Genomic DNA, 14,118 nt, shown 5'->3' on the forward strand with positions numbered 1-14,118 from the left:
GATATTCAACAAGAGAGAGAAGGAAGACCGCCCCGGGAAGGCGGCACCTCCATCGAGACTGAAGGAGGAGGAGGGAGACAGATGCGTAAGGGGACCGAGTGTCACGTCCCGGGAAGGACAAGGCCTGCAGTGGAGGGCATCTTAGGAAATGAGGCAGACTGGGAACTAGGGGGAGCTGGAGGCTGGGACCGTGACCTGCGCTTGCCACTGAGTGAGGCGGTAGGCTCTAGACCAGAGGGACATCTTAAAACACGGGCATCTTAACGGGTACATAGTAACAGCACCAGCCAACCATCACACTCGAGGGTAGCCCTGGAGAGATCTGACCGTGGCCTGGACCAGGGTGATCGTGACAGTACACAGTCAGATCCCCAAAATACCAAAGGGATTCACCGACAGAACAGACACTGAGTGGGAGCAACAGACAGTCAGAGGTGACCCAGTCTTCTTTACTCTAGAACGCCTCATTTCATTTTTTAAAAATCAAAATCAGGGGCGCCTGGGTGGCTCAGTGGGTTAAAGCCTCTGCCTTCAGCTCAGGTCATGATCTCAGGGTCATGGGATCGAGTCCCACGTCGGGCTCTCTGCTCGGCGGGGAGCCTGCTTCCCTTCCTCTCTCTCTGCCTGCCTCTCTGCCTACTTGTGATCTCTGTCTGTCAAATGAATGAATAAAATCTTTAAAATATAAATAATAAATAAATAAAATAAAATAAAAATCCAAATCAAATGCAGCCAAATGCCAGCACCTGCTTCAGGAGTGTGGGTATTTGTTACTTTCTGTCCCCTCTGGTAGGTCTGAAAGATAGCAGATCACCAAGTGGGGAAAGTTCATCAGTCAGAGTCTGAGCCTTTTCTTTAGGAAAAGACCGTACCAATGAGGGGTCGCTACTCTGCGTCTCGATAAGAATGAAAAACACACCTGTACCTCTGAAGTCATGTTAACAATGTAAGCACCGATTACTAGAGGCCAAACAGCGGAGACATGTGCTGGAATAAGCAGATTACTTCCAGCCCTTGCACACCCATTTTACAACAGACTTGCAACCAAAGGAAAGGCTTAATATTTTCTTCGAAACCCCCCTGGACGGGATGTTGGCTCTTCTCCTTCTACGCCTCATCCTTCACGTGACATGCCAACAAGGTTAAATCAAGTAGTTTAAAAACAGCAAGTCATGGCTGATAACGTATATACACTTTGGCTTAGCTGATTTATCTACTCGCTTGATTGCCTTTTATAGTGCCTATAATATTGAATTGTCCTGTGCTGGTTTTAAGTGAATGGAATAAAACTTCCAAGGTTCTGTCCTTTCCTTACCAGGAAAGCATCTGCTCTCCCAGAGACCTACTGAAACCTGCCTACAGGTTCTAGCTTACACACTTTCTGTCCTTAAAGTCGGGAGACAGATTATTTTTTTTTTAAAGATTTTATTTATTTATTTGACAGAGAGAAATCACAAGTAGGCAGAGAGGCAGGCAAAGAGAGCGGAGGAAGCAGAGGGCTCCCTGCTGAGCAGAAAGCCCGATGTGGGGCTTGAACCCAGGACCTGGGATCATGACCTGAGCCGAAGGCAGCGGCTTAACCCACTGAGCCACCCAGGCGCCCCCAGATTATTTTTTTTAATTAAGAAATAAAGTTAAGGGCGCCTGGGTGGCTCAGTGGGTTAAGCCGCTGCCTTCGGCTCAGGTCATGATTTCAGGGTCCTGGGATCGAGTCCCGCATCGGGCTCTCTGCTCGGCAGGGAGCCTGCTTCCCTCTCTCTCTCTCTCTCTCTGCCTGCCTCTCTGTCTACTTGTGATCTCTCTCTGTCAAATAAATAAATAAAAAATCTTAAAAAAAAAAAAAGAAAGAAAGTCAAAACAATGTAGGTATGGGTCTATGTTCTCTGCAAATCTTCCCAGACCACCAGGTATCTCTTCTTTGATCAGCTGCTTCCCACTGGGGAGCGAGTAGGCTATCTTTTCAGGACCAGGCAGTACATTGTAACCGTAAGCAGTGTTTCCATTTCTAACAGAAATCCAAACGATGTTAATATGTTAATATGTTCGTGGAAAACATACACACAAGAAAACAGTGAAACTCACTTCTCAACATGTATAATAAATCCTACATACCCTATGTATAAAGCTCAGAATTTAAGTTAAAAATAACTTTTATAAGAAGAGCATCTATGTCTGTATGTTAATAAAGCAAAGAATGGTTTGAAAAAATTCTACAGAAGGATCCCCAGCCCTGCTGTTGACACGTAACCTATGTGACAAACTACCTCATGAGGAAACCATAAAATCACCACCACAGAAACCTCCAGCAGCACCTCTCCATTTTAATTTGCTTTAATTACAAAAACAAATATATTTTACTTACGTGCATAACATATATATAAATATCCAACAAATATATTCCCACAAAATGATAGAAGCTCAGTAATTAAACCCAAGACTCTGCTGTAACCACAGGACTTGAAAAGATTATACCCTAGAACTGTAATTCTCCAACTATATTTCTCCAAATTATCAGGGAATCCAATTATCCAATAGGCGCACCCATTTTCTAAATAAGTATCCAAATTACACCAACATTCTCTTTTCCAAAACATATTTCTAACACTTAAATGTCATAATAAATATATTTAAAATATCTATAGACATTTGGTGAACATTTTGGTAAACCAAAAATCTGGGAGACATTTAACCCCCGCCTAATGGAATAATCGAGCAGCCGAAATGCATATACGAATATTTTCCCCTTTTGTTCACCCAACTCATTTTTTCTTTAAATTCTTAAATAGATCTTGTTACTACTTGGTAATTTAGAAAGTCCAACCACACAGCATTTTGGGTATCTAGAAGTCTTTCTTCAATGACAGGGACCCCTCTGTACAAACGCTCTGATTCCATTAGCCAGCACGAGGTTAGAGATGGTCCGTGGGACTTTCAAATGTAGCAAGTGACCTGTCGCTAGATTCTGCAGCAGAAAAAGACTTCCCTGATCTGTTCCCAGGAGATCATCACAGTGAAAATGCTGTAGGACCATCAGAGAGGATTATAAAGATACCTAGACTCGTGTCATTGTTTGACTCTGCAGAGCCCTCGCAGGGTCCCGCTGGTGTCCCATGTGACAGTCTTGAAAACTGAAAGGCGATCTGGCCAGTCACCCAGGAGGACCAACGCAGAGGCACACGCAAGGCCTCAGGAACTGGGGTCTTCACCACAGGGCCACACAGACTTGGGAGGCCAACCCCCTCGCTGCTACTTATCAGCACTGTGATGTGGCCTCAGGCCCCAGAAGCTCTGGGACCCACCTGACCCCAGGTGGGTCCCAGAGTCCCGTCCCGAGGCCATGCTCATTTTGAGGACAAAATGAGTTAGGCATGTTCAACAGGATAAACCATGGTCTCTAAAAGTTCACCACACTGTGACAAGCCCACGCTCTGCCACCGCAGTCCCCTAACGAGAAGGGTCAATGGTGGAGGTGGAAACACTCAACAGGCATCCCCCAGTGGGGGTGAGCGTGGAGGATGGAGTGGGAGAGAAGCCCGGCGGAGCACAGGGCAGACAAGCGAGGTGGGAGCAGCAGGAGAGGCTGCATCTAGGACGAGGCATCTGGAACCTAACCTCCCCCAGGATATTAGCCCCCCAACATGGTGAACGCTACCCATAATCCAGCCCCTGGCCAGCTGAGAAGGTCAGCGTGGAACCCCCATATTATTTGTGGGTCGCTATTGGAATCCCACCGTAAGTTTACTCTTCCAGGGAATCGCTTCCCCTTTTCCCTTCGATTATTCTACCACTCCGTGTTCCTTCCCGCCCGCTCTCCTTCCATCTGGCTGCTCTCTTCCATCACCTCGGTTAGGGACAGCACACCGCATGTGAACCCCAGGCTCAGTCCTTACCAAAAGAAATGTGGTACATGGTCCCAGTTTGAAATTATGTGCATGCAACCCGGCTCCCAACTGAATTATTTTTATGCATTATGGCATCAAATTGTTGGCTATCAGAAGAGTGACCGAGTTCTGGGGAAAATTTAAATTACTGGAAATGAAAATGTTAAGAAATGCTTCTTCAGCATATGGTTGCATTTTTTTTGTTTGGTTTGGTTTGGTTTTTATTTTTGCATAGCGTGGAGTCCAACGCGGGGCTCGAACTCATGACTCCAAGATCAGAACCTGAGCTGAGATCAAGAGTCGGATGCTCAACCAACAGAGCCACGCAGGTGTCCCTTGTTGCATTTTTAAACCCACTTCTAGACACATTTAAACGCTGAGCCAACCCTGATGACCTAGCGATGCTGTGTCCTCTGTCATGCACACGAGCAGCTCCGCACACGATAACCAACAGAGAACCGGGGTGGACAGAAGTGGATTTCTCGAGAAGCCCAAAGTCACACACCTCACCGGGGAGGGAGCTGGGATAGATTCCTGCGTCAAGCCACCTGCGAGACACATTCTTCCCATGATGTCAAAAGAGTTTGCAACCTCAACTTCTGGAGATTAACAAAGCCACGCTTTGGTGACAGTATGATGCCCCCCTCCCCCGAACCACCTGAACCATGCATATTTTCACAGAATACGAACCTTTGGGAGGCGTGAGATTGACTCCATTTTTAAGGCACCATTGTACTGGTAAAATCCCCAAAGAATCTGCATGGCACAGCATCGAGAGATTACTAGGTTCTGCCCTTAGGTCGTCAATAGTCACTTGAAAAAAATGATTGTTAAAAACCTGCAAGAAAACACAGACCACAGAGCCAAGGGTTAATTTCATGGGATTTTCCTGAAAAGCTAGTATGAGATGCTGGCACCACTTCCAAAGGCAATAAATACATTTCATCAAAATGATTTCAACACAAACCGGCCCCTCAGTGTGTATTATGAAATTGGTCCAGGTATGAACCGGTTGATAGGTGATCACCACGGCCATTTTAACGGCAAGAGAAGCGAATGAGTAATACTCACATAAAACAGAGAAGGAAACAACACAGGTGTCTTTAGGGAAGTCACCTGACATCCAGGGCTTCGAGAAAACCAAACTTACACAGGGAGACAAGGCCAGGCTTACGGCAACACCAAGACGGGCCCTGAAAGGTCAGTGGTTTCTTCTTGTCCATACCTGGGACCCACGCGCTCACACCAGATCACTCAAGAAGCTCCACTGTCGGGCTTGGGGACTTCTGGCTTCATCCTGCCTCCCAGCCCTGTAACCACCATAGGCTCCAGCCCAAGATCACCCCGTCCACCCCCCCAGGCACATCTCTGCCTGACACCCTCCCAGCCTCAACACCCACTGTGCCAAAGTTCTTCCAAAACAGCAGTGTCTTTTTGCAAGGTGCCCCCTGAAAGTCAATGCTGCTGGAACCTTTTCCTGACCACTCCTATTCGAGTACAGGCCCCCAGAGCTTCACCCTGCAAGTTCTCTCTGTCCTGGAGATCCTCATTCCTGCCTAGGGACTGATCCCAAATCGGTCTCCCCCTACAGATCCTCTGAGGGCAGTCTCCTCTCTTCAGTGAAGAAGCAGGAACAAGGCATACCGATGGGAAGAGCAGAACGCAAAACCGAGATGGGCCCGGCACTTTCAAGCACGATGGGGTTGAAGAATCTAGTATGTGAACCAGGCCAGGAAGAAAGACATCACTTTATGAGCTTGACAGGCATAACCCAGTCTTTCTTACAAAATCCTAACACTTACTAAAAAGCTAGGATTCCTGGCTCCTTCACTGACAAAATATCATCTGGAAGCAGTCTGATTAAAAGCAAAGCGGCAGAGCGCACTCCTTTCTGTTCTTCTCGATGTTAATTTTGGTAAATGGCTACCGTTGTGCTGCCCGAGGTCTTCCTTTGAAAGTAGACTTGACAGAGCAAAGGACCAAACCTCACCTTCCCAGAGAGATCTTCCCTGCAGCCTGATTTAAAATCACATCCCACACGCTGGCCTTCCACCCTCGGCTCCTCCTCCCCTGCTGCGTCTCTCTCCTTAGCACCAAACATGTAAACTTCTATACAGATTTACTGATTTTGTTTGTCTCTGCCCCCCTCCCATTGAAATATAAGCTCTGTAAAAGCAGGGACTTTTGTCATTCCCAGTGTCCAGAGTAGTGCCTACAAAACCCAGTGGAGTGGGATTGGGTCTTGCATGTGCATGCACGGACACACACACACACACACACACACACATAGACGGATAATTAAAGTGTGGGATTCTGCTGGCTGAATCTCTTAGCACCACTCGACCCCATAAGGACCACACTAAGGAATCTCCAAAACCTAGTAAAATGCATATTCATGTGTGCATACTTCAGAAAAAAAGCTCTATTAGTTTCTTCAAATCCATTAGGGTCATGGCCCACATGGTCCAGAAACATCGATCTGGTCCAGAACCTGCAGGTCTCAGAAAAAGACCCTGCAGTTAACCAACCGGCCCAGGACTGCGTGGCTCAGAGCTAGCCAGAAAAGGGGCAGAACCAAGACTGTTGATCTAAACAACAGGACAGATTTCACATACACACATATGTCATCGTCACCATCATCTGTCAGTATCACCCTGTTTTGGATCACTGGAAACTTAATCTATAATCTCACTGTATGGTGGGACATTTCATCCCGGATCTGCTACAGTCAACCACCTCCTTGTCTATTGGCTTCAATATTATTTATTTCTTCAATGGGTGTGCCATGAAGAAAAGCCTTGAGGAAAACGAAAATGAAGTTTTCATTATGATGAGTAGTAACAGCGCAGCGTTATATGCCCAGACATATTCCAAAACCTTTTCCAATGTTAGGAGGAACAGGCTGAATTATAGTGACTACATTAGGAATATCCTGATATTTTACTCTCTGTAGGGAGCCCTGAGCGTGGGGACGTGCCCATATGTGCTAAGGGGCCAGAGTGCACATTTCAATCCATGTGTCCACGACACAGGGCCAAGAGGAGAAGAAAAAGGGATGCATGTGGGACAGAAAGACCGAGTGTGTGATCTTTGGTAAAAAGGCTAAGAAAAGCTAAAATGAAAAAGAAAATGTACCTTAAAAAAAAATCAAGAGGGGCACCTGGGTGGTACAGTGGGTTAAAGCCTCTGCCTTCAGCTCAGGTCATGATCCCAGAGTCCTGGAATCGAGCCCCACATCGGGCTCTCTGCTCAGCGGGGAGCCTGCTTCCCCCTCTCTCTGCCTGCCTCTCTGCCTACTTGTGATCTCTGTCTGTCAAATAAATAAATAAAATCTTAAAAAAAAAATCAGGAGAAAAGAGCCTCCCTGGCCCCATCCTCAATAAGACCTATTTAGAGAGAAAATTATTTATCGGGAAACCAAACTACTGTTAGTGGAAATCTATCCAACAAGATGAGGATATCTGGGCCGCGCCCAACCGTAAGGAGTGAGCCACATTCTAACACGATCACTTACAACTATTTACAGGCATGGAAGTGTGAGTTCACTGCTGACAGCACTTAGCACATCTGTTCCTCTGTTTCCTTTACTATAGAAACAGCAGACAAAGTGAACACCGTGGTCTCTTAGAATGAGGACCGGGTAATATCCATCCAGGTAAACTGGCAGCTGACTTCAGTGTATCGGCCACTGCCGGGACAAAGGGAAAGCCTGGCCAGGCTTCAGCAAATACAACTCAACAGTTCTGGGAAAATGTGCACCTACCAGAATATGCACTCAAGAACCCCAAAGGTCAATTTACATGCACGGTGTATGACTGCGAGGACATAAATTGCAACCCCAAAACCGTCCTGCAAAATCTAAGTCAGTAATTTTCTCGGGCACACAGTTATTCTTTAAATAGGTTACTGTAAGAGTTACATAAAAGTAATTTATGTGCTAAAGAAAAAATATTTGGAAAAAAGGAAAAAAGTATTTCATGATTCTAACCATTTTCCATACTCTGAAATACATTATCACCACTGTGTTTCTCAATTTTACCGATCATCAATTTAAAAAAGAGCATACAAAATGACTCCCAGACACTCATCACTGTATTAACAAATCCAGTCTTCCTTGGTAAAAGAAATTAAAATGGAATTGACTTCTGGACTGTTAATTAAGTTCTCTTGCAAAAGGCCATTAACTAAAACACACACTGGTAAGAACGCTGAGTTTCTCAGTTTCCCTGCCACCTGTTAGAGGACACTTAAGGTGGAACACATACTGTAGGTGTGACTTCCACAGGTGACTTCCGTGAGATTACCTGCATGGCCAGGGGAGATGAAAATCAAAAAGACCATCAGACCGTCATAAAAATGACTTCACGTGAAAGGTGATTTCATTTCAAATCTGCAAAACGCAGAGGCGGACTCTCCCTTTAGTGAAGGAAAGTCAGTGGCAGAAAGGAAGCCGGGTATGGGGACACACACTGCAGACGGGACATGGGTGGGCATTTCCCAGAAGCAGGTCGAACACACCGAGGACGGTCAGCGGAAGAGGACCAAGTTACTACGGCAGTGATGACCACGTGTGACTTCCCGGCCGTTTGTGCTAAAGAGAATGGGAACGGATGCACGCATGGACGTGTCCCTGGCCAACCACAGAAGGTGGCACACACTCGTGGTGGAGTTCACTGCTGTAAACTCAGCCGCGCACCTGCCCCTCCTTCCCGGTCACTCAAGGACACGGACAGCAACAGTCCAATCCATATTAACCCCTATCTCTGCTGCAACAGGAGGCACCTGGCTCTGCGCGACTGGGGACAAAGGGGGTGATTAGGACAGTGTGGCCCAGGGAGAACGCGCTCCGGCCGGTGTGCTGTGCCATTCAGCCCCGATGTGCTCTTCCCTGCACCATGCCGCAGTCCGCCCCTGTGCCAGCACATTCCATCTGGCCCACTGTGAGCAGATCGGCAGGAGGCAGAGGTGAGGACCAAGGGAAGGAGCTCACCTTGGTCACTGATGCAGGACAGATATGAAAGGGCTCGCTCAGATTCAGTGTTTCCAGCTTCATCCCGACTGTGAAGAAATGGCTTCGCAGATCAGCATGATCCTGCGGGGAAAAGGACAGAGATGCTGAAAGCTGACGATATTGCAAATTAACTCGGTGCTGTCTGGACGCTTTCCTTAGACATTTTATTGGGGAACTGAAGTCGGATTGAAATAATTAACCCTCCCCGTTACAAACTTCTCGTTATTGCAAGATACTGCGGATTTAATTATTTTCCGCGGGCTCCACTGCTCCTCCGGGGGAAGAAAACAAGGCTTTGCGGCCGTGCTTAAATTCACGCTACGCAAAAAAACCCACGTGGCCCTGCTTTGATCTTCTTAGGTGCTGCTCTACGTGAACCACAACAGAGTAATGAGGCAAGCAGTCATCCGAAACACACAGCAGGTGCGCCCTCAGGAAACGTGGCCTCTTGCTCCTGGAGCTACATCACAGGGCTTCGGGGAAACCCTGTGGCTGACACAGCTCGTCCCGGTCTCTTGTGCCCAAGTACATACAGCTTATCAGTTACGGGCAGTAAGTGGCCAACCTTGGGAATGCGTGCACAGAACGGTCCAACCCAGCCGTGCACACCATCAGAACCCGACTCCCGCTCAATAAAGATGCACAAAGCCCCGGTTTAATAGGCATCCGGCAGTTTCATAACCGACTCAGCAGCCCCCTGTGTGCCCGACAGAGCCTTCCTGCCTTCACAAGAGAACAAATTTCAGTATCCACTTTCCCTATCCGGCCGCAGGTGAGGCCGGCTGGACTCTGGATACCAGGATTCATTTTGCAGAGACGGAGGTCATCGCGGAACTCACAGCCTGGATAAATGCTGGTGAATAAAATCAACGTATACTTGCTGCCCGTCCCTGAGGGCGTTAACAGCTGCTAATAAATCCTGCTGTTTCTACACACATCGGTCAGCTGGGAAGTATGCAAGTGTGGAGGGATCTACTACTTTCTTTCATCTGCAAATCTAAAGTGGGTTTTTAAATAATTCAATGATGTCATTCTGCACGCGCGACTCTGAGGATCGTCGCACAGAGTCCCGTGGGGCTGGGACGGCTCCCCTAGCCAGAGCTGGTCGGGGCACAGAAGACCTGCTTACGAAACTCCCCATCCCTCCACTGTATCACTGGCTTCAGACACCCCCAGAATCTCAAGGACCCTGTCTCACGTCGCCACAGTCGTCCGCAAAGGGATCAGTAACCCAGTGGGTGCACAATAAATCCTGGGTCTGACTGAAGCGAAGGGTGCCGCCACGTGCAGGGGAGGGGTGAGGTGGGTGACAGCCAAGAAGGGATGTGTTCGGTGTGCAACGACGTATGACAAGAAACTCACGGAGAGAGCTAGCCCGTTCTCAACCTTTACGGATTCCTTAAGAACGTAACAGCTAACACTTGACAAAAATCATAAGCACAGGAGGCAAAGCACAAGGAAAAATTCTTAAAGGCAAGAGATGATTTTATTGTCTTATACTTAATACAATGGGTTTTTAAGATTTTATTTATTTGAGAAAGAGCCAGCGAGCACAAGCAGGAGTGGGGGGGCGGGCAGGGGCAGAGGGAGAAGCAGATGCCCCACTGAGCAGGGAGCCCGATACCAGGCTCGATCCCAGGACCCCAAGACCATGACCCGAACTAAAGGCAGACGCTTCACCGACCGAGCCACCCAGGTGCCATGACAGTGTTGATTTTTACTGGTGGCTGGGAAGCTGGCTTAGGAAAAAAAAAAAAATCAAAGAAACAGTACAGAGAATTAATGCATATTAACACACATCAAGCACAGTGCCAAGGCAGGGCCAGAAACCACAGGGGATGAGACAAAAGCGGTAAACTTGAACCAAAAAGCATGAGCTGACACCTCAATGAAAAGATGGAACGTTACAGTTCCTGTCAGACACCAGCACCCTCAGTATCTCACCAGCAGCGGGAACTGAGGCATATGAATCGGTTACGCAGATAAATACTTTTCCGTTTTTAATTCCCCTTCAGAAAGAAGGAGTTACTCCCAAACCATAATATAAACTTTGCCTGAATACAGTCAACAAGTTGAAGCAGTCATTGTTCTCCTGCCTGACACGACAGAAATGTCCTCAGGTACTAAGGACCCACGTGTAACTCCAGCCCAGCCTTGAGCGACGCGGCAGTTAGGGACGCCATCCTCCCACACAGTCGAGAATCTGCACGTAACTTTGGACTTCCCCCAAAGTTACGAGTCTACCACTGACCAGAAAAGCCTTACTGATCCCATGAACAGTCGATTACCACATATTTTATAAGTTGTCTGAATGATATACCATATTCTTAAAATAAAGTACCCTAGAGACGACGTTAGTAAGAAATTCACAGCGAGAACACATTTCCAGCACTCAACCGTATCGAGTGAAAAAGCGTGTAGATGGAGTTCACATCCATGCGGTTCCAGGGTCCACTGTACGATGAACGGCCTGGACGAAGGCAAGGTTTTCACAGAAGTTCTGCTTCTCTGTGCGATCAGATGTCCCTCCTCGCCGCCACGCTCCCTCTCATGACTCACACCTGCAAGACTAAACACTTCTGAGACGCGGCTCGCCAATCCCAGGAAAGGTGTAGTTTCTGGCCATCTGTGCCCACGGCACTCTCCTTGCAACTTCGATCCCTTACCTGGCTTTGCTTCTCCTTTCTGTTTCTGCTGTCTGGGGTTCCTGACCACATTCCGGGCTTCTGGTCTATCCACCGTCTTCAGCCCCTCATGATTTCAGCTCTGTGCCCCCTCTCTGCCTGAGATACTTCTGTTCCTGCCTTTGCTCTGAGCGGAGCCAGCCTTCTGAGCAGGGCTGACGAGGGCGGCCAGACCCTCTCTACAGCCCAGGATCTCAGTTTGACCTTGACCACTGACCTGAAGTCCTTGGCCATCTTCACACCCCTCCTGGATCAATGCTCCGAGCCCTCCCAGATCTCTCCAACACAGATCCCTTCACAGCTGCCTTATTTCATTCACAGTTGTCGGGTGGGACCAGGCACTGGCTGCTTCCCTTAGAAATAGAGCCTCAAGGCTTAGAGCAACAATTTGCTCCTCAGATAACCTCCTTCCAGAGCTGCAGCTGGCATTACAAGTGTTTACCATTAAGGATTTCAGTGTATTCGGCATCAGACTTCATCTCTAGGTAAAGTGGGCATCATTTCATGCAGAAATCACACAGTTTCCTCCCTCCTTCCTAGAGAGGCCCATGTGCTTGTCTGTCAACCACCGAGTGTCTCTATCTCTCTGCTCATCCATAAAACATACCATTCACATCAAAATCATACAAAGCCATATATGAGATGAAAATAAAGTACTAATGACATTAATATTTTTTTAAAAATTTAAATGGTGTTGACGGTATTTTATTTCAGTGACTGTAAGATATTTTTTAAGCAACTGAAGGTGGCGCCTGGGTGGCTCAGTCGGTTCAGCAGCTGCCTTCAGCTCAGGTCATGGTCTCAGGGTCCTGGGATCAAGTCCCGTGTCAGGCTGCCTGCTCAGTGGGAGTTTGCTTCTCCTTCTCCCTCTGCCCCCCTACCTGGTCCTGCATGCTCTTTCTCTCTCTCTCAAACACATAAATAAATCTTTTTTTTTTTTAAGATTTTATTCATTTACTTGACAGACAGAGATCACAAGTAGGCAGAGAGACAGGCAGAGAGAGAGGAGAAGCAGGCTTCCCGCCGAGCAGAGAGCCCAATGCGGGACTCGATCCCAGGACCCTGGGACCATGACCCGAGCCGAAGGCAGAGGCTTTAACCCACTGAGCCACCCAGGCGCCCCAATAAAATCTTTTTTTTTTAAAGTATTTTTAAGCAATTTAAGACTAATGCTCAGTGAGCAAAGGTTCACAAAGGAGTCTTCTCATTTTTAATCACGGCTCAGATTTCCTACATCTTAAACTACTTCTACCAGCTTTCTATTCCTTGCAAGCACACGGACCTCTGCCTCGCAGAAATGCGTCTGTTTTTGTTCCAAACCACGTGACAATTTTTCAACCCTATCGTTTAATATACTAAAAAGGAAGCCAGACACAATGTGAGGTAGCTGCATCCAAACACAGGCATTTCTATTCCGGTCTCGAATAATCCACATCCACGCAGAAGAGCCCCTTAAACGCAAACTCTCCATTCCGAAGACAAGCCCAGCAACTGTGCGACACGGGCCTGCACCCCCGTTCCCACCTTCCCCTTTCTTAAAGTCACTGTTTAATCAGTACATTAAAAAAAAAAAGAAAGAAAAAAAGAACAATCCTTCAATGACCACCGGTGTCAAAGGCAAGTCAACACAACGAAATTTTTTAAAGTCCAGGAGCAAAGACACAAGATGATCGTGAGTTCAATTATGACGGTCCATCCACTGCTCCAATGTTTCTGTCCAGAAGGGTATCCGCTCAGAGGGCTGGCTGGGGAAACTTCCAGCTGCCCCCTGGAGACCTCAAAACAAACAGGATAGACAGCCCCCATGTTTGGGGCAATACTTCCCAGCCAGGGCTGAACTCTCTCGTTTGCGTTCCCTGGTCATCCTATAAAGACCCCAACACATATTTACTGGAGTGAGCTAAAGAAACGTCCAAAACAAGATGACTTCTCGATATTCATTCCAATTCCATATTCTATGGTTCAGTCGATAAGCATGCATTAAACACCACCAGCGTACCACACACACACACACACACACACACACACACACACACACACACACAAACAATCAGAGGGGGAAGGAGAAAAACAAAGAAGAGCTATCGAAGATCCAGCCTTAGAAGAAATTCCAGAAGGAACAGGTTTACCACAGCCTATAAAAATCACTACTGCCACGACGATGGCGACCCAAGGATTTAGAGGAGTGAATCTTGATTTGAAACAGGAAAGCACAAGACTTGGAAGGGCAAAGAAAAGTTTATGGGAAAGTGGCTTCGTAAATTTAGCTCTGGAGGCTGGGTCTTAAAATACCGGGTTTAGGCATTTAAGTCTGATCAAAAAAGGCAAAGGGAGTCATTGACATTCTTAAAAAATAGAGTTTTTTATGATAATTAAAGAATTCAATGCCAGTAAATTTCCAAATAAGACAAAGCATAGACCTTCTGAGCTCTCTCTGTGCATATAAGTACATTCATATTCATATACGAGGAAATGTATAGACACTGTCATTGAAAAACAAATTAAATCACCCCCCCCAAGACCATTTACTTTGGGCTGCTAA

At 47.1% G+C, this 14,118-nt stretch overlaps 1 protein-coding gene across 7 annotated transcripts in view; it reads right to left on the reverse strand.

The window, feature by feature from the left end:
- Positions 1–14,118, reverse strand: part of SFMBT2 (Scm like with four mbt domains 2) — a 224,946-nt gene that overhangs the window by 73,800 nt on the left and 137,028 nt on the right. For all 7 annotated transcript variants that reach the window (XM_047740302.1, XM_047740296.1, XM_047740300.1 and 4 more), the window contains 2 exons: positions 8,872–8,973; positions 4,572–4,719 (listed from right to left, as the gene is read on the reverse strand). In XM_047740302.1, coding sequence (XP_047596258.1) covers positions 4,572–4,719; positions 8,872–8,973 — 250 coding nt within the window. The remainder of the gene's footprint in view (positions 1–4,571; positions 4,720–8,871; positions 8,974–14,118) is intronic.

The sequence above is a fragment of the Lutra lutra genome, chromosome 8, assembly GCF_902655055.1.
Source record: "Lutra lutra chromosome 8, mLutLut1.2, whole genome shotgun sequence".
Classification (NCBI taxonomy): domain Eukaryota; kingdom Metazoa; phylum Chordata; class Mammalia; order Carnivora; family Mustelidae; genus Lutra; species Lutra lutra.